The sequence below is a fragment of the Xyrauchen texanus genome, chromosome 36, assembly GCF_025860055.1.
Source record: "Xyrauchen texanus isolate HMW12.3.18 chromosome 36, RBS_HiC_50CHRs, whole genome shotgun sequence".
Classification (NCBI taxonomy): domain Eukaryota; kingdom Metazoa; phylum Chordata; class Actinopteri; order Cypriniformes; family Catostomidae; genus Xyrauchen; species Xyrauchen texanus.
This window is the reverse complement of record NC_068311.1, coordinates 30,708,676-30,729,853: the sequence shown is the minus strand read 5'-3', so window position 1 is coordinate 30,729,853 and position 21,178 is coordinate 30,708,676. Positions and strand designations below refer to the sequence as shown.

At 41.6% G+C, this 21,178-nt stretch overlaps 1 protein-coding gene across 2 annotated transcripts in view; it reads right to left on the bottom strand.

The window, feature by feature from the left end:
* The window catches only part of LOC127629867 (E3 ubiquitin-protein ligase rififylin-like), a 53,685-nt gene that overhangs the window by 15,882 nt on the left and 16,625 nt on the right, over positions 1–21,178 (bottom strand). Inside the window, exons 3-5 of one of the 2 annotated variants that reach the window (XM_052107145.1) lie at positions 15,678–15,866; positions 6,007–6,387; positions 3,602–3,673 (exon numbers count right to left, since the gene is read on the bottom strand). In XM_052107145.1, coding sequence (XP_051963105.1) covers positions 3,602–3,673; positions 6,007–6,387; positions 15,678–15,854 — 630 coding nt within the window. In that variant the 5' untranslated portion in view covers positions 15,855–15,866. The remainder of the gene's footprint in view (positions 1–3,601; positions 3,674–6,006; positions 6,388–15,677; positions 15,867–21,178) is intronic. The other variant, XM_052107146.1, reaches the window with a different exon arrangement.

Below are 21,178 nucleotides of genomic sequence, written 5' to 3'. Positions count from 1 at the left end.
TAAAAAGAAGCTTTGCCTTAAAATGATATACTTGTCCATTTTGAATATTCAGTGTAGCTGTGTATGAAGCACCACCCACACAGAGGTAACTGCCAAACCAAGCAAGTTCCTATTGGTCAACACGGCGAACTTCACCTGTCAAAGTTCAGCAAACTTGAATTACACGCAAAATTAACGTGTGGATTCCCATTGAGATGACTGCATTTCGCCCCTGGATTTTTGCAGTGCGAAGTAAATTTGATCATGCTTTAATTCACGGTCTTGGAAAATAAATAATTGTTTACCATATCCATTGGTAAATATCCATTTACATAAAAAAAAAATTCATTGGGCAGATGCTTTTATCCAAAGCGACTCATCTTAAGGAAACAGTGGTACGAAAAAAAAACATGTTACAAAGTTTCACTAGCATCAGAAGAGTATATCCTTTTATCATCTAGCATGAAATGTAATGTTTTAATATGATTACGTAATGTAACTTGTGCTTTATATGTTCGCTAAGCAGGCGTATTGATTAGCATGCTAACTGTAGTATTATTGAGTTTCCCCATGTAATCCTGTCCTACTTCGACTCTTGAGTGATTTATTTGGGGGGTGGGGGTATTCTATTCAGTGCTTGTTTGAAAATCCTAAAGTATTACATAATATAATATGTAATGCTAATCATGAAAACACTTAAATTAAATTAATACAAGATATATATGATATTACATGATTAAACCAAAGCAGCAAATGGTTGAATAAAACATTTCTCTTTCCATTTTCAGTTAGCAAGCCTGACATGCTAGCATTCCATTATGCAATCAATGCATCAAAACGTTATTTTTGTTGCTATATTGTGAATCAATGGATATGGTAATACTGTATTTACTATCTGTATTTACATGATAAGCTACAACAGGAATAAGTAGCAGACATTTATGGAATCAGGCATTATAAACAACTACCCAAGAGGGACAGGATTTCATGTGTGAACTCAATCAGTTAGCATGCTAGCTGAAAACACAAAGTGAAAATGAAATGTTTAATTTGACAATGTGTTGCTACGGTTATTGACAGTAATTGACACTTCCATTGTTAAAATTACATAAATCAAATTATATTGAAGGATTTCTGATCAGGCACCAAATAAAAGACACAAGTTCTTTTAACCAATGGAATTATTTTGGGGTCCAAGAGGGATCAAATAATTGCACAACACCGGCATAGCTCAAACATACTCATGACATCACACGCAACATGTGACATGGAGAGATAGATTCAAAGGGAGATAAGAAAGGTTTTAGATTATGAATTGGAGCAAAACACTCTGCCTAACTCTACATTCTGTATTGGCCATCCTCTGTTGTTATTCAAATATAATATCCTACTGGTAGGGTACAGGACACTGAGTGGTTCATTAACATCTAGGGCAGTGTTTCCCAAGCTGGGGTACGTGAGGTGACAATGGGGTACCCGAATGACATTCTGAGATTTACCGTTCTTTCAATTTCATCACAGTCTAAAATAACATTCAAACCCAGTTCATATATTTGTCACTGACAAAAAATATTTTGTGTGCCCTCTAGTGTAGAAACACCAAAATGGTTGTGTCATAAAGGTCAGAAAAATAGGTAATGAAAAAAACAGATAATTTGCGGTTAAAAAAATGCTTCTACTAATGTGTCGTGGATCACACAAGTATCTTTTTTCATCAGCCCAGCCCAATGCTAGGTGACGTAGCTTAGTGATAGCAAGTAAAATACTTCACTGTTTTACCAGACTCACACATGTTAGTCGTCCACGATTTTAGTTTATTTATTTTTTCGCAGTTAAAAACGTAATTTGTATTCAAGGTTAGATGCATAGGGAGTTTTAATTCTGATGGTATAAGTTCATAAGCTTTGATGACAGGTGTCAGATATTCAGCAGCACAAAATAATTTTCCATATTCACACGCAGTACTTTTCAATCACATTTGTTTGCATGGTAGAGACCTGTGTTTACTTTGTTGCATGATGTTTTTTCAGCAAATGAGCTAAACCTTGCTAACAGTGTCAAATGTGATATAAAAAGCCCCTTGAGCTGACTGTGCAATTGCCCAGTTTCCCACAATGCTCGAATTCGGCCATCAATGCCGTACCTGGAATGATGCGCAATTCCAGGCACAGATCCAAATGCTATTCTTGCATACCGCGACATGATGAGGGGGGAGTTTTCAAGTTATGAAGTTATATCATATCTAGCATTCCCATCTCAATCGGTAAGCCATTTATTCAGTATACGTATATGATTAATATAAAATGTACAAAACATGTACAAATATAACATGTTTAATATAAGGGAGTTGTTTTACAAAGATAATTGTGTTAAATAGACATTTTCAAATTACCTTGTGTGAATTGTATCTATGCGTTAGAAAGGGGTACGCGAAAGGATGTAAAATGTTTGAAGAGGTACACCACTGTAAAAAGTTTGGGAGCCACTGATCTAAGGTTTAAAGGTCATGTTTAGATGATAACACTTTAGCCTACTTTACTATGCAAAGGTGCAGTTGCATGTGTCATAATGTTGGCATTCTACCAAATGTTCAAACTGCACCCAAATCGGACACCTGGACATACCTGGACATCCCTACATAAAATAATACAAAAACATGTTCACCTTGAACCTAAAATTGAGTTCAATTTCATTTTCTTTAGGCGGTATTAATGAAAAGCAATACAAACATAAATTCAATAAGAACACAGTGGAAATTATTATGCAGCATTAATTGGGGAACACAAGGGAATTTATTAAGTTTACACCAAATAGGAAAAATTGTGTTTTCTATTTGTTTACAGACTAATTACAGTCTAAGTGAAGTAAAAAACTATTGTAGCTGTTTTATGCAAGTAGAAATTGTGGGTTGTGTTGAACTTTCTAGAGGTAATGGTTTATTTATATTTCAATATTATTATTATCATCATTATTTTGCTTACATTTATAGTTGTCTTTAGATCTTAATTTGTATTAGCAATTTTGCACCCGTTACCATAGACGGATACTTTCATGAAGGAAAACGTTGTTAAACTGTTAAAGCAAAATCAATAAAGCAAAAATAATCACCAATCCCTTGGCAGTGTGGTTGACAAAAATATTTCTTGCATATTCCCCGACCCTACAGGAATTATTCAAGCCGCACACCAAAAAGACCTGACTGAACAATAGACGACACAGCAAAAAGGCAAAATTCTCATTTAAATGCAAAAACTGTAGCCATACCATGCCTTCAACAAGCAAATTTGGGATCAGATTCAAGATAGATTGATGTGATAAGTGTATTTGGCAAAAGACTTTAACAAAGCAGTGCTTCATCACAGCTTGTAGCAAAGCTTTTTAACAGACACAAAGAGGACATTCTCCAAGCAGATTACAGAGAACTGAATCAATTCCAGAGACCATATTGTCTCATTACAACAAGAAGACTGAAAAACAAAGATTCTCAAACATTATCAAGCAAGACAGATTAAGTCATACTGCTATCACCTTATTTGCTTTCCATACATCCCTTTGCCCATATTTAACACTGGCAATATTATAGCAGCAGAAAAAAGGAGAGGTGAGTAACATCAGAAGATACCTGCAAGTCTTGCTCCACCTGTAGGTCTGTGTCCATCTCGCTTTCAGCTGTCGGTTCTGCCACTGACAAGCTCTAGAGGTCATAGGTTACACCACCAATTTAAGGTTAACAGCTGAGCACCTGATCTGCTTTACCTCAAGGAATAACTACTATCTCACATTCTTTTGTCTACTTAAGAGATAGTCCATGTCAGAAGTGAGTTACACAGAGCTCTATGTGAGCGAAATGGAGAAGATAAGTACTACCCTCAAGGTGATGTTAGCATTGATAAATGACTAGAAAATTGTTTGATTAATGGTGCTGTATGTATTTTATTTTCATGATAAAATACTTTCTCCTATCCCAGTTTAATGTGCAGACAAATATAAATCAAATATATATTCAACTCTGTGGTTTGGTGGCACTTTCAAAACATTACTTTATTTTAGTCCATTGAGATGCCAACTACTGGTTTAACCAATGCTGTGAGTTTGGTGTGGGCCTACCTGTTTGTTCAACCAATGGCAGATGGGGGGGGTTTACACACTTGATCTCAAAGGTCAAAGTATAGTCTGTTTATCGTGTTCTAGTAAATCTCACACACAGCGCGCATGATGCAACTTTATCATTATTGCACGTTCTTACCGTCTGATGTATTTAGCACTAAATTGTAAAGCGCTTTCTCAATCCACGCAGCGTAAATCTGATTAGCTGGTTAGATGAAACTTCTGCAAGTAAAAGGACTTTTTATCAATCACCTTTTAAGTTAGACAGCTCTTCCTGTCTAAATGGGCATTCTTGGCCAATTTAAGCTGCTATATGGCCCAGACCTTTTGCATTTTAGACAAAGGTCTGGCTGTGAGACACTAAGGGTGCTTTTATTCTTGGCTCGATTGCTTGGACCGAACCAGGGTTCATTTCTTCCCCTCCCGCTGGTCTCTGTACACATCATATTATTTGGGTCCGAACCACGGCCCGATTGCATCATCATTGTGAGTACAAGCGGCAACAGTTTACCACTGTAACTAGGTAAAAACTCTAGAAGACGTCAATGTGTTAAGTGAAGTATTGAAATTTGTCTCTTTGGATTTACCAGGAAAACACCACTTGTGTTTGTTTGCCGTGGATGCATTGAATAATAGCATTATACCACAGTAATTGCGATCGCGAGCCTGCAAAGTCAGGAATTATACATCATCACAAGTGGTTCACTTCCGCAGTTTGGTACAGCTGCGTTCATATCAGCAGCAAACTGTACCAGAGTTCAAATGAACCGTACCCCAGACCACCATTTCAAGCGGACCCGGGAGCGGTCTGTATGGGCTCGTGGTCAAAAAAGTACACTTTAAAAGGCTGAGCTCTAGACCGTGCGTGAGAGGGAACGGCATGCGGAAAAACAAATTATACCCTAGCCTTTAGGCACAAACCATACACTTCATGTAAGCAAGTAGCTATGCAAGCTTAATGTTACATAACGTAGCAATCTTAAAGGAGCAATATGTAACATTGTCATCAAGCGTTTAAAATGGTACTGCAGTCCAAATTCTAAATATTTGAGATAGTTGTCTACCCCGCCCCCTCCTCCCGAGACAAGAAGCTCATTCAGGTTGCCAGGCTGATGACACGCGACAGGAACGAGCAAACTGACGATGGCAAGCAACGAGCCTTACACTGTAATTTGATCAGCCAATTTATATGTTTGCAATGTTTTTATTGTTTGCAAATTATAAACCAGCTCATGTGGATTTTTTATAACTCTGTCAATGTTAGCTAGATGTAATGCTGGCTTCCATGGCTACAGTGTGCTGTGCCTGCTTGCCTGCTAATTTGTTTCAAATCTGGCAACCCAGGGTGTCAAAAATTGGGAAATGGGCAGTGGGTGTGATCACACAGGCCAAAACACAAACAGAAATTCCGGCCCGGAACCGACATTTCAAAGTAGAATATATTGGCTGTAACACTGTTTTCGGAGAAGCCAGTATTTCAACTTTGCATGTTTCCTAAATCTCTGATAACATATTATGATAATTTTATGCTTTAGTACAGTAAATATATTACATATTGCACCTTTAAATCTGTCATAAACTGACACCAACATAACGGTCTTCTACAGTCAGTTTTCTCTTTCAGGTTAACAGGAGCAACAGTTTGAAGACAATCTTTCTGAGCAAGTTAAACTGTCATCATGTTAATTGCTAGCTACCTGAATAACAGAATTGCTTTTAATAGTGCAAACATTTGAAGGCAACTCTATCACCCCCTTTGAGTACTGAAGTTTGTTACCACCACAGCAATGCAATTTGCATCTGCGTTTGCGTATTTGCATCGATCATGTTTCTGGCCTCAATTTGACTGAAGGTGCTTAACCAAAGGGGGTGACAACTGGCATATAAAAAGCAAATATGAACCTTGATTTTTATTTATACCTGTTCATCCTCCATTGCTTGAGTCTGGGGTCCCAGATCTAAAGCAGCATTGTTCTCTGAGGGGCTCGCTGTTATGATTGGAGTGTTAGGGGCTTCCTGGTCTGTGTCTGTGTTCATTGGGGGTGAAATGTGCGTTTCAGATGTAGGTGTCTGCTGGCCAAGAACCAGCTCGACCAGCTCCTCCTTCTCACGGCACGTCTGAGTGGGGACCCCATGCAGGTGGAGGTAATCCCTCAGGTCCTTCACCTTAAGCTTCATCAGCTCTGCTGGTGCAAATAAAATGCCTTGGAAACGCTGGCAAGTATGGCACAGCCATGGCTGGAGGTCCTGCTGAGTCGAGCACTGGCTGCAGTAACTTTTCTTGCAGTCCATGCACATGTACTGCAATGCAAGATAGGAGGGAGTTTAGCCAAAAATGAAAATTCGTCATAATTTAATCATCCTCATTTTGTTCCAAACCATTATGACTTACTCTCTACTGTGGGACACAAAAAATGCTGGGCACTTTTAGATTGGAACACAATGTCTAATCTGGCAAGTAAAGTTTGTTAATCCATTAAGAAAGCGGTATATTTAGCAGATATGGTCTAAAATGAAAAAGATTATCTAGGTGTAAACTTAACTCAATTAATCATGCAGCATTAACAGATATCATACCATGTCTCAAAAGTCAAAGTCTGTGGATTGCAGATGGTTTAGGAAAACATGTTGAAAATGCACTATAAACTTATTTATCAACACAATCTTTTACAATAAAGGCTCTTATGACTCAACATAGAATACTGTACTGCAGTGGTTCTCAAAGGGTGTGCCGCAGCACACTGGTGTACCGTGGCAGGTGTGCCGGTGTGCCATGGAATTTGCAGAGCATGAAAATTACTGTGTGCGAATTTGGACAATTATTTGGATGCAGCGGTGCGAGTTATGAACTTATTATTGCAACCTACAATCAGATGGAAAAACTCCCTGATGAATCTTGCATCATATACCAATTACTTTTGAAAGAGGCACATTAGTTAATTTTGCATTCAAAGGGCCATTTTCTCAGTCTCACATGGCTGTGAGTGCTATCCTCTTCTCTCTTTCACGTGAATGCATAGACAGAGAGAAAGTGAAGATATACAACGTCAAGTCAAGTGGTTTTTATTGTCGTTCAACCATATAGAGTTAGTACAGTACACAGTGAAATGAGACATCATTCCTCCAGGACCATGGTGCTACACAAAAACAACATAGGACAAACACAGAACCACATGAGACTACACAGACTAAATAACATACATATACTTCCTTTAAAAAAGGACTATCAGATTTTCTGCCGGTCCGTTGCACATGTTGACCCCTTTATTATAAATTAATATTTAATTTATCTCTGCTCTAGTTGCTTTTTTTTTTTCTCTCTCTCTCGATAACAACTTGATGCCTTTACTATAGATTATATTTCACTAATTGTTTATATACCGACACTGTCTATTTTATTGCCCAGAAAACTTGTATTTTACTTAAAATTTTGTTCCTTGTGTATTTAATGTTTAATTTGTATAATTTCATGTGTAACTATTTGTATGTCTTGCACCTTCGCTTTATCTTGGCCAGGTTGCCGTTTCAATTGAGAATGTGTTCTCTACGTGCTCACCTGGTTAAATAAAGGTAAAATAAAATAAATATAAAGTGCACATGCAAATGTGTGCAAAAAGTACGGGACAGTACAATAAATTACCAAAAATTAACAGGACAATGGGCACAGTGAGAGACCAGTACACTTTAGTGCAAGAAACTGGCAAATGTAAACATAACATACTATGAGATAGTGTTCTATGCACATAGCAGTTATTGAGGTAGCAGCCAGGTATAAAGTGACAATAAATAAAGTGCAACTCAGGACAAGTGTGTGTGTTTGTGTGTGTGTGTGTGTGTGTGTGTGTGTGTGTGTGTCAGTCCAGTCTCTGAGTACTGAGGAGTCTGATGGCTTGAGGGAAGAATCTGTTACACAGTCTGGCCATGAGGGCCAGAATACTTCGGTACCTTTTGCCAGACGACAGGAGGGTGAAAAGTTTGTCTGAGGGGTGTGTGGGGTCATCCACAATGCTGGGTACTTTGCGGATGCAGTGTTTTTTGTAAATGTCTTTGATGAAGGGAAGAGAGACCCCGATGATTTTCTCAGCTGTCCTCACTATCCTCTGCAGGGCTTTGCGGTCCGAAACGGTGCAAGTCCCAAACCAGGCAGTGATGCAGCTGCTCAGGATGCTCTCAATAGTCCCTCTATAGAATGTAGTGAGGATGGGGGGTGGGAGATGTGCATTCCTCAGCCTTCGAAGAAAGTAGAGACACTGCTGGGCTTTCTTAGTAATAGTGCTGGTGTTGAGGGACCAAGTGAGGTTCTCCGCCAGGTGAACACCTAGGAATTTGGTGCTTTTGAAGATCTCCACAGAGGAGCCATCAATGTTCAGTGGAGAGCAGTCACTCTGTGTACTCCTAAAGTCAACAACCACCTCTTTTGTTTGTTCACAGTCAGAGACAGGTTGTTGGCTCTACACCAGTCCGTTAGCCTCTGCACCTCCTCTCTGTATGCTGACACGTCGTTCTTGCTGATGAGACCCACCACAGTCATGTCATCAGCAAACTTAATGATGTGGTTCGAGCTGTGCATTGCTGCACAGTCGTGAGTCAGCAGAGTGAACAGCCCTGTGGGGCCCCAGTGCTCAGTGTGGTGGTGGTGGAGATGCTGTTCCCGATCCGGACTGACTGAGGTCTCCCAGTCAGGAAGTCCAGGGTCCAGTTGCAGATGGAGGTATCCAGGGCCAGCAGGTTCAGCTTTCCAATCAGGTGCTGAGGAATTATTGTGTTGACTGCTGAGCTGAAGTCTATGAACAGCATTCGAACGTATGAGTCCTTTTTATCTAGGTGGGTGAGGGCCAGATGGAGGGTGGTGGCGATGGCATCGTCTGTTGAACGGTTTGGACGATACGCAAACTGCAGTGGGTCTAGTGAGGGGGCAGCTGGGTCTTAATGTGCCTCATGACGAGCCTCTCCAAGCACTTCATGATGATGGGTGTGAGTGCGAAGGGACGGTAGTTGTTGAGGCAGGACACTGAAGACTTCTTTGGCATGGGGACGATGGTGGTGGCCTTGAAGCACGTTGGAACGACGCCGTTGCTCAGAGAGATGTTGAAGATGTCGGTAAGAACATCTGCCAGCTGGTCTGCGCACTGAGCACTCTGCCAGGAATGTTGTCTGGTCCAGCAGCCTTCCGTGGGTTGTCTCTATGTAGAGTTTTCCTCACATCAGCCGTGGTAAGACAGAGCACCTGGTTGTTGGGAGGAGGGGTGGTCTTCATCGCCACCACATCATTCTGTGCTTCAAACCTAGTGTAGAAGTCGTTCAGCGCATCTGGAAGGGAGGCATCTTTGTCACAGGCAACTGATGTTGTCCTGTAGTTGGTGATGGCCTGGATGCCCTGCCACATGTGCCGCCGCTGTCCTGGAAGTGACTGTGGATTCTCTTTGCCTCTCTGATGGCCTGGGACAGTTTGGCCCTCGCTGTTCTTAGGGCAGCCTTGTCGCCTGCTCTGAAGGCGGAGTCTCGGGTCCTCAGCAGTGCACGCTACTCCGCAGTCATCCATGGCTTCTGGTTGGAGCGTGTGGTGATGGTCTTGGAGAAGGTGACATCATCAATGTACTTGCTGATGTAGCTGGTCACAGATGCTGTGTATTCCTCCAAGTTGGTAGAGTCACCATATGTTGCAGCCTCCCTGAATGTGAGAATGGTTTAAGTGGAGATTCTTGCTTGTAGGCCTATCTGTCAAAATGAAGGACAGCATTTGAATAAATAATTGTTAATGGATTATGTCTTAACCTTGCACTCAAACGCAAGTTTCTGAGAAAAATAGCGAGTAAAATAAAAATGCACAAATCCATAAAAAGCTGATACCAGTAAACAGCATGTCAGCATCCTCGTCTAACTCAACGTGACAAGCAAAATCTCAAACATAAACAAATAACCATGAAATGTCACTCTAACAATAAGAGCCTCTTTGCACAAATGGAGAGGGTGACAGCACACCAAACTTACAGTATTCTGCTTCTAACGGAGGTGTGCATTGTAACATAACCACGCACTGCCAGACTGCAAAAACCTATTAAAACTGCATATCCTGTTCAAATGTTCACACTTTATAATGAGACTACCAAGCAGCTGCCTGGCATTGTGCTTATGCACATTCCAGGTCAATGCACATTCCAATAAATAATTAAACAAAAATAGTTTTATAATCATCATATTATTTTTATCTGTCATTATTCTTTTGCATTTTTTTTTCATAAATAAAAATGTTTGTGTAGAGCCCTGATTTGTCCTTACAACCTAAATAACCTTTTTCAAATATTCCATGAAATTTGTGTTTTTTCCACAGATATAATTGACATAGTTTCAAGTCCATTTTACATTTTTGAATAGTGTTTCAGAGGCAGCATAAAATTTAATACAGTTTATTTCACATACACTCACCTAAAGGATTATTAGGAACACCATACTAATACTGTGTTTGACCCCCTTTCGCCTTCAGAACTGCCTTAATTCTACGTGGAATTGATTCAACAAGGTGCTGAAAGTATTCTTTAGAAATGTTGGCCCATATTGATAGGATAGCATCTTGCAGTTGATGGAGATTTGTGGAATGCACATCCAGGGCACAAAGCTCCCGTTCCACCACATCCCAAAGATGCTCTATTGGGTTGAGATCTGGTGACTGTGGGGGCCATTTTAGTACAGTGAACTCATTGTCATGTTCAAGAAACCAATTTGAAATGATTCAAGCTTTGTGACATGGTGCATTATCCTGCTGGAAGCAGCCACCAGAGGATGGGTACATGGTGGCCATAAAGGGATGGACATGGTCAGAAACAATGCTCAGGTAGGCCGTGGCATTTAAACGATGCCCAATTGGCACTAAGGGGCCTAAAGTGTGCCAAGAAAACATCCCCCACACCATTACACCACCACCACCAGACTGCACAGTGGTAACAAGGCATGATGGATCCATGTTCTCATTCTATTTACGCCAAATTCTGACTCTACCATCTGAATGTCTCAACAGAAATCGAGACTCATCAGACCAGGCAACATTTTTCCAGTCTTCAACTGTCCAATTTTGGTGAGCTCTTGCAAATTGTAGCCTCTTTTTCCTATTTGTAGTGGAGATGAGTGGTACCCGGTGGGGTCTTCTTCTGTTGTAGCCCATCCGCCTCGAGGTTGTGCGTGTTGTGGCTTCACAAATGCTTTGCTGCATACCTCGGTTGTAACGAGTGGTTATTTCAGGCAAAGTTGCTCTTCTATCAGCTTGAATCAGTTGGCCCATTCTCCTCTGACCTCTAGCATCAACAAGGCATTTTCGCCCACAGGACTGCCGCATACTGGATGTTTTTCCCTTTTCACACGATTCTTTGTAAACCCTAGAAATGGTTGTGCGTGAAAATCCCAGTAACTGAGCAGATGAAATACTCAGACCGGCCCGTCTGGCACCAACAACCATGCCACACTCAAAATTGCTTAAATCACCTTTCTTTCCCATTCTGACATTCAGTTTGGAGTTCAGGAGATTGTCTTGACCAGGACCACACCCCTAAATGCATTGAAGCAACTGCCATGTGATTGGTTGATTAGATAATTGCATTAATGAGAAATTGAACAGGTGTTCCTAATAATCCTTTAGGCGGGTGTATATGAGGATGTACGCATCATTGTATTTTGAGAAAAAAAAAAATGGTGTGCTTTAGAAATTTAATATTTACAAAGATGAGCCTTGGTACAAAAAAGCTTGAGAACCACTGCTGTACAGAACTACTCACACATTGACTAAAAAGACATCCTGCAAGCAAAACATGCAGTAACAGGCACACAGCACTTTCCTCATGTAAATTAGATTTCACAATGGTTAAGTTTATAATAGTTCTCAATTACACACTCTCAATAAACATCTCATTACTTATGTCCATTATGACAGGAAAAACTCAATATAGAAAACCAGAAATAATTGTATTTTCTATATAGTGCTGCAACTCTCAATATAGATGCGATGGAAATTCAATACGCATCTCCCGCTAACTGCTGAAATCTTGTAGCACTAAGTAGTCACACTTAAACGGGCCCAAGTTTAACAATAATGAAACTGTATGTGACAGGGCGGAGGGCGGGGCTGGGTTGTGATTATACACACCCGGTCCCTTATCAGGCTAATTAAGCCTCAGAGAGGGATAAAGGCAGATTGCGGACGGTGGTGCAATGAGAGAGAGATCGTTTACGGACATGTCCATCATGTGTGTGTGTTTGTCTTTTGTTTAAGTTAATCATTAAAATATTGTTTATATCGCCAGGCCGGTTCTCGCCTCCTCCTTTCCATTGAACTGCTTTACACTGTTATTAATAGTTCTGTTGCAATATCAAAATGCCATTGTGGTATACTGACAACCAGTAAAAACCATGAAAGCATCACACACCGCAGAGATACATTCAGTGGAGTCATTCAGGTTCCTGGGCACTACCATCTCACAGGACCTGAAGTGGGAGATACACATCGACTCCATTGTGAAAAAGGCCCAGCAGAGGTTGTACTTCCTTCGCCAGCTGAGGAAGTTCAACCTGCCACCAGTGCTGCTGAAACAGTTCTACTCAGCAGTCACTGAGTCTGTCCTCTGCACTTCAATAACTGTCTGGTTTGGTGCAGCTACGAAATCAGACATCAGAAGACTACAAAGGACAGTTCGGTCTGCTGAGAGGATTATTGGTTGCCCCCTGCCCCCCTTCAAGATCTATACACTTCCAGAGTGAGGAAAAAGGCTGGTAAAATCACTCTGGACACCACTCACCCTGCCCACTACCTTTTTGAACTATTGCCTTCTGGCCGGCGCTTCAGAGCTCTGAACACCAGAACCGTCAGACACAGGAACAGTTTTTTCCCCTCAGGCCTTCCATCTAATGAACAATTAAATTGCCCCATTGAGCAATAATGATGTGCAATACACAGTTTAATTTTAATTTTAATTTATATTATCCAACATATCCACTTCTGCCATTACTTACATTGCTCTGTACATAATATACTGTTTTTTTGTTCTTTATATACAGATTGTATTAGATTTGCACTACGTGTGTGTATGTGGGTATGTATGAAGGTGAGTGTAAGTACGTATTTGTATAATTATTTATTTTTTATTCTTTTTTGTTTTAATTACCTATGTCTTGCTGCTGTTTTTGGTATTGTTTGTATTGTTGTAGACTGGAAGCTCCTGTCACCAAGACAAATTCCTTGTATGTGTAAGCATACTTGGCAATAAAGCTGATTCCGATTCTGAAATATATTCATAAAAAGCTCTAAAACTGCTCCAGTGAGAACTCATTAATATCTATGGTCTGTTTACTGTCTTTGCATTTTACTGTAACACAAATCACTAATTATTAAGCAAATGCATGAAGACGCGGTGTCGTTATTGAAGTTTAAACCGTTATATTTATTATTAGTGGTATTGTGACCAACATTAATCTGATTTAAATTGGGAAGAGTGACTAATGAGATATTGAGAGCACTTGAAGAGTGCATGTCTTTGATTGACACAGAGAGCGCGCATGTTAAAGAGAGTAAAGATAAAAGCGCTCATGATTGCTCAGTCTCTATCATTCAACACAACGTCTGATTGTCACAACTCACGTATTTGCAGGTTTATTTGTTGTTTAATTTGTTTATAAACCTGTTAGCAGCCTCTATATCCTCTTCCTGTTCACTGTGTAACAAGTCTGAATAACTACCATAATGACTCTAGAAAATGGGCAAATTAATATTCATACAAAAGGTAATTTACTAATTTTTAAAAACAAACCGGCATATTCATCTCAATTACATCGTGACTGAAAGTTTAAATTCGTGAATGCTTAGAACTGCCAACAACTCACCCACCACAGGCCATTCTGTCATGCTTCAAGGGCTGAGAAAGCATTCATTCATTAGAGGAGCAGTCTGTGTGTGATTGCCTGCATGCTTCAAAAAAGATTGGCCCTAAATCTAGGCACGATCAGCCGATAAGCATTCACGGATTTAAGACGAATATTTTGATCGATGGCCGATCTATCGGGGCATATCGATAGATGGGCAGTGGTGGCTCAGCGGTTGAGGCTCAGTGTTACTGACCAGAAGATCAGGGGTTCAAGCCCCAGCACCACCAAGGTGGCACTTGAGCAAGGCCCTTACCCTCCAGGGGTGCTGTATCATGGCTGACCCTGCACACTGACCCCAGCTCAGCTGGGATATGTGAAAACTAATACATTTCACTGTATACATGCAAAAACCTGTGTGTATAATGTGTGACCAAAATAAAGCACACCCAAATATTAGACAAAACAGTCCCGACTTATCCCACCATATTGGATACATGTTTATATCCAAAAGCTTTTCGCATTGCACTGTTATCCATGAAGGAAACATAGTGCTGCCTTAGAATGTGGTCAAAATTAGGTATCTTAGATGGCAGCATGTATTCGCCATCTACTGTTTAGAACAACCTTCATTTCAGATGCCTATAATGCCTTTAAAATGCTGTCCAAGTAGCTTTTGTGCATCCGAGTTTATTGTAGTTCAACAGGTAATTTTTATCTGTAGATTAAGACATTTAGCTAGTCAGCATGTGTCCTATAACATCCCAATGTGCGATGAGATTAAATGCCAAGGATTCTCCACCTTCTTTTCACAATTGGTGGGACAACCTGGAAGTGTGCTGCCTTAAAAGCAACATATCTAGATGGAACTGGAATAAACTTGACAAAACATCCTGAGAACCTTCACATACAACATTTAGTCTGTTTAATCAGCAAGCATAGAAACCAAATATCTGTTTAAAGGAACAATAATCCCCCTTCAGTTATACTGCACCACTTTTAAACTCTAGGCTGGAATAGGGATTGAATTCACCTTTTAGAAAATTACAAATACACTTTCATTAAGTATACTATAAGAGTATACGAAGAGGGCTCTCACACTTATAGACTAACAATTTTTCATAAACTTTCTAGTAATTTGTGATAATTGATAAGGGATTTTAAAAATCATTCAAATTAAGGCCACATTCACACTAATCTGTTTTCATTTGAAAACTCCACATTAAGTTTCCTGACATGATCGATTTCCAAAGTGTGTTTTCGAAATGCTCAATTTTGTTGGTGGAGGAACATGCTGTTTCAGTGTGGATGAGAGGCATAAATGTGAAATCAATGTGTTTTCAAAATGGAAACATATTCGTTACCGAATCACTAAAACTTATTTATGAATTGGTTCAACAGTTTCACTGGAAAGAACCAACTCAAAAGTATGATTCAATCACAAATCATACATCGCTAAGGTCAGCAGACAGGTTCTACTCAACTCATAAGCAATATATATATTTTAAATTCTATTATAGAAAAGTATTATTTTTCATGAGTTTTCTGCATCTTTAAAACACAATTTGAAATTCCCTGATTTTCCATGAAACCATGTACTATCCAAAAGGTCCAAGCCTGTGTAAGTTAACAGTTGTTCGTCTACATTTCACATCATTGTTTTTTATGCTTCTGTTAGCTAAACATTACATGAGGGAATTTTAAGTGAGCTCTGTCTAAACCAGTAAGTCATGTGAAATGTAATTTACCTTCCTGGCCAGGCTGTCAAAGCGACCACCGCATGCCTTGCATGTGTGATCAGGAGCCGGGGGAGATGGGTAGCTGTTGAAGCCAGAGTTAGTGAAGGCCTGATGACGTGAGCTACTTCTGGTGTCCTCCACTGTGGAATCATCCAGACAGAGCAAGCCACAGCAGCTGGCCCACATGCTCCACACCAGCTGCGAGAGGTTGAGAAAGAGACTTACATTAGTAAGTGTTCAAAGTATAACAAATGGAATATAGATTAAATCACCTTAGTCCTAAAAGGAGGATGTACTTTCTTAAAAAGTGGATTAGACTCCTCTAAACAATACACCTGGAACTGAATTAGGAGTATGTTCTTCCTAGCATCAGTCAAGGTGGTTAATAAGCTTTCAGCAGGAGCCTCTTGGCTGAAGAAGTAGAACATGCATCATTTATTCAAAGCCTGTGTGCCATCTAAACCACAGGAGCTCTGCGACACTCCTACTGATGACACTGTATCTTCCTTTTTCTCTTACACATACCCAAACACACACCCCCTCATAGCACTAGCCTGATCCGGTAACACTGCCATGGTTACACCTCTCAAGGCTTGGGCACATGGTTTGAATAAACTGATATAGACAAATCATTCAGAATTGGTTGCCACAGTCAAAACTGGATTGGACAAGGGCAACTCCCTCAACAAGCAATTGTTAAAAGTATACTGGCCAGTGTATGCCACAGGATTTTGTGAGACTGTGGTGGGTGGACATTGGACGCTCTATTTGGGTGCGGGGGCACAGTCCCCTCGGAAGAAAAGTTTGCACATTTTAAAGTTAAATGCATCAATCTGTTGCACTTTGAGAGCAAAATAAAGAGGCTAGATCTATGAAGAACTTTGTGCTCTTATAAATACATTTGTGCTCTAGGAGTAATTTAATCATAAACATATTGGTTGTATAGATATAAATGGTGATGACACAGCAAGATGGTGGAATACTTCAGGACCATGTGATATTTCAGTTTTTCTTTTTTAATAAATGTGCAAAAATGTCAACAATTCTGTGTTTTTCTGTCAATATGGGGTGCTGTGTGTACAATAATGAGGAAAAAAAAATGAACTTAAATGATTTTAGCAAATGGCTTCAATATAACAAACAGTGAAAAATTTAAGGGGGTCTGAATACTTTCCGTACCCACTGTATATTTATAATCATCTGGAAAATGTTCCAATTATCGATATGTGAAAAAGGCATCAATCCTAAGCCTTCTTGTGAGCCAGCTCTTTAGAATCTACAGCAGGGTTTCTCAGCCACTGGGACGTGACTCAAAAGTGGGTCGCGGACCATTGTCTGCTGGGTCATGAGATCTTTTCTGTCCCGAGTACAAATTACAAATTAGAAGGATAGAACTGTACATTTGCAATGTTTTGTGTAACATTGACCTCTATTGTAGAATTGTGTTAATACCTCCAGGTTTACATAAATAAGTAAGAGGCTTCGATTCTCTGTCGTTAATTATTAGCTGTCTAATCACAATAATCCATCAATGCTATGAATTAGGGCTGAACGATTTGGTCAAAAAATCTAATTGCGATTATTTAGCAAAAGAATTGTGATTGTGATTTGAACTGCGATATGATAAACACAACAAAAAACATGTGTGATTCCTTTTAACCAAAATTAAACCATGTTTTTCCCATGCTTTAATGCCGAACAGAAATACTGTTCTAGAAAGGGTGTTCACACTTGAGTCCTCTAAAATGAACCAAACTAAATAGTTAAATAAAACAGTGAAACAGGGTGGGGTAAAGTATCATAATCACATAGCATCGGTCAGCTTTGTAAAAAAAAAAAAATGTGTCCAATTTGTGAAAGGGTCATTCCACTTTTCATAATTATTTTTTAAATCCAGTCAACTTGAGTATTATATTATTGCAATAATAATAATGCTAAGAAATATGTTATTGTATAGCCTAATAATAATCATCATTATAACTATTATATTATTATTATTACCAGGCTTCCTAAACAACCAATTGGCCCATTTGCTAGGGTGGGTAGAGTCACGTTGGGGTAACCTCCTCGTGGTCCCTATAATGTGGTCCCTCTCGGTGGAGTGTGTGGTGAGTTGTGCGTGGACGCAGCAGAGAATAGTGTGCTGTCTCTGCAGTAACACGCTCAACAAGCCACGTGATAAGATGCACGGATTAACTGTCTCAGACGCTGAGGCAACTGAGATTCGTCCTCTGCCACCCGGATTGAGGCGAGTTATAAAGCCACCATGAGGACCTATAGTGCACTGGGAATTGGGCATGCCCAAAAAAAATAAAAAAAATAAAAAAAATAAAAATAATGCGCTCAGATCACGATAGTACACCAAACCAAACTTAGAGCACAACTGTCACTCAGGTCACCAGATAGTTTGTGAGTATGGAGCACAGAATCACATATGTGTAATACAATGATCCCATTGTATTTAAGAAAGCAATCCACACTACAGACAAAACAGCCACACACATAGGCGCAACATAGCGGCCAGTGCGTTGAGACTATTTATTTATTTAATTAAATCGCAGCCCTCACGGTTTGAAAATCGCACTGGGTCATATTGCGATTTCAGTTAATCGTACAGCCCTACTACAATTCATACTTTTTGGACAAGGTCTCTTTATGTAGCATTGAATTCGCTAGCTACATGCATAACGTGCTAGTCTTAAAGCAATCCAATCATCATTTCAGAGCGGCAGTCCCAAGTAGGGTTGCCACACATCCTGTAAAATTTGTGATCGTCTGTATTTAAAAATGAAATTATGTGTCACGTATCGAATCAATATGGGATGCGATTCGTCCCATATTTAAGATGGTCTAATGGGGTCACCGCTAAATTGTTCAAGATCATTCATTTAAACTTGATATTCATTGGAAATGGTGTGTAAGGGATTGTCTGACAGCAGCAAAGCTACAAATATTGGGCTATAGATATTAGGCAGCTATATTATACGCATATAAACATAAGATTAGTGGTGGTGGCGTAGTGGGCTAACGCACATAACTGTTAATCATAAGGTTGCTGGTTGGATCCCCACGGCCACCACCATTGTGTCCTTGAGCAAGGCACTTAACTCCAGGATGCTCCGGGGGGATTGTCCCTGTAATAAGTACACTGTAAGCTACTTTGGATAAAAGTGTCTGCCAAATGCATAAATGTAAATGATCTGCACTTATATAGCGCCTTTTTAAGCCTTAACGGTATTCAAAGCGCTTTACACTGCATCTCGTTCACACACACACACACACATTCATACACCAATGGTGGCAGAGCTGCTATGTAAGGTGCTAGCCTGCCATTGGGAGCAACTTGGGGTTCAGTGTCTTACCAAGGACACTTCAGCATGTGGGGTCGTGTGGGCTGGGATTCGAACCACCAACCCTGCGATTAGTGGACAACCTGCTCTACCAACTGAGCCACAGCCGATTTAAGTGGGATGACAGTTGTAATGACTGGCTTGCTGATTATGTCATAACACTGAACCCACTGCGCTGCCATATTGCTATGCCCAAACATTCCAGTGTGCCTATTGACTTAACAGGAAGTCATCACATTTCAAAGAGTAAACATTAGTCATTCAAATCACCACTTGTATATCTGAAATTTGCCTGTAAAGCCTTACAATGCAAATTTCCAACACAGGGCCTGAAATTAATTTCTGAATCAGAGAGATGGAGATGAGCGGTGTAACATGTGTTAAAGAGTTCTCTTACGAGAGGTTCTCTCGTATTGCGTAAGCTAGCTTACGCTACGGGAAAGATTCATCTTTTCTGAGATATTGACGCCAAAAAATTATCCTTAATTTTTGTATCCATTGTCAACGCAGTGCGGCAGCTGCAGACCTTGAGCGGGCTAGCTAGCGAGCTCATAGGTTGCTCTGCGGCAACTGCTGCAGCCTATAGACGAGCTTGGGCGAACTCGCGATCCAATGAGAGGCGTCCGCGCTCACTGCAACAAAGCCCGCCAAAATGGGCGTGACTAGAGTACATATAAGCGTAGTTCGTAGGCTGGAACCCTGATTTTCATCTCTTCAGCGAAGCTCTTCGCATCTCTGAACTGGAAGCCGCGTCGCCGTTCGAGGGGCATCAAGCAAGCGTGGACAGCGCTCGAAGAAGCCGGCCGTCTTCGCCACCTTCAGCCGTCCTGCGAGCTACGCCATCCGGCGACATATCCTTTTTTAAAGCAAGCTAGTTCTTATGAACTTCACAAAAGAGTACGAGCGTCTTTTTAAAGATGCCTCGCTCCACTTGCGCCTCATGCCGCGCCCTCTCAGCACCGGAGACCGCCACGCCATCTGGCGCTCTCTGCCTGGGACTGGGGCATGCAGAGCTCGCCCCGCTGAAGGCGGATGCGATCTCTGCGAGGAGCTTCCGATGTCGACCCTGCGGGCTCGACTCGAGCGCTCAGGACCGAAGCCGCCGCGCCTTCCATTCAGCCGCGCAGTAAAAAGCGGCGCCTCAAAGGCTGGCGGAACCAGTGGTAGAAGCGATTGCCTCGCCGGAGCCCCTCCCTCGAAGCATCGCCTTCACCCTCCCCGCCCACCCGGACGCCGCAGTTGCCGCCGAGCGGCTGCTCTGCTGCCATCTCGGACGAAGAAGCAGAGGATAAGGGCTGTTCCATCATGGCTTCGGACAGCGAGGAGTGGTCAGGCTCACACGCCTCCTCCTCGCCCAGGAATACAGCAGGACCCGCCGAGTCGAGGGGAACTAACGCCTCCTCACACTGGCCGTCGACCGCCTCGGGCTCGAGTGGTCACCGCCCCTGAGCAGGCTCCCAACAGACTCCACGCCGTACCTTTGCCCGCCCTCGCGAGATGGCGGTCTAAGCTGGTGCTCCCGCCTAAGGCCTGCAGAACTACTTCCGCCTGTGTTGGCCGCGCCTATACCGCCACCGGCCAAGCCGCATTTGCTCTGCATTCCATGGCCGTCTTACAGACAGAGGCTGTTTCAGATCTGACTAGCCGACTTGGGAGAAGCTGAACGCACTACGCGCCGCTCTCTCTGTCCGGTCTCTTCGGTTCCGCGGTGAGTGGCATTGTTGACCGTTTCTCGAAGCCCAAGCCATGAATCTCTTTCTGCCTCGTCGCGCTAGCTCCTCTGCAGGCCGCCCACGTGACCAGCCACCTGCACGAGCCTCTTCACAGCGCCCAGCTCAACAAGCCAGACTTCTCAGCGTCGACAGGGCGGCCACCCTCGATCGCGCTCATACAGCCGCCGCAGACCGCCGCCCCCCTGCGGGCCTCGGCCTATGATTGTATTGAAACCTGAGCAACCGAAGTCCTCCTAGCTTTTTTGAGAAAACGACGGCTCAGTCCCGCCACGGCCGGACCACCTTCAAAGCTTCGCCCCCTGTCAGTCCCCTTCTCTCAGGCTACTACTGCTGAATCCACCACTGCAGTAGCCTTCTCTCAGGCTACTGCAGTGGTGGATTCAGCAGCCAACAAGCCGGTGATATTACCCGTTTGCCTGCACTCAAA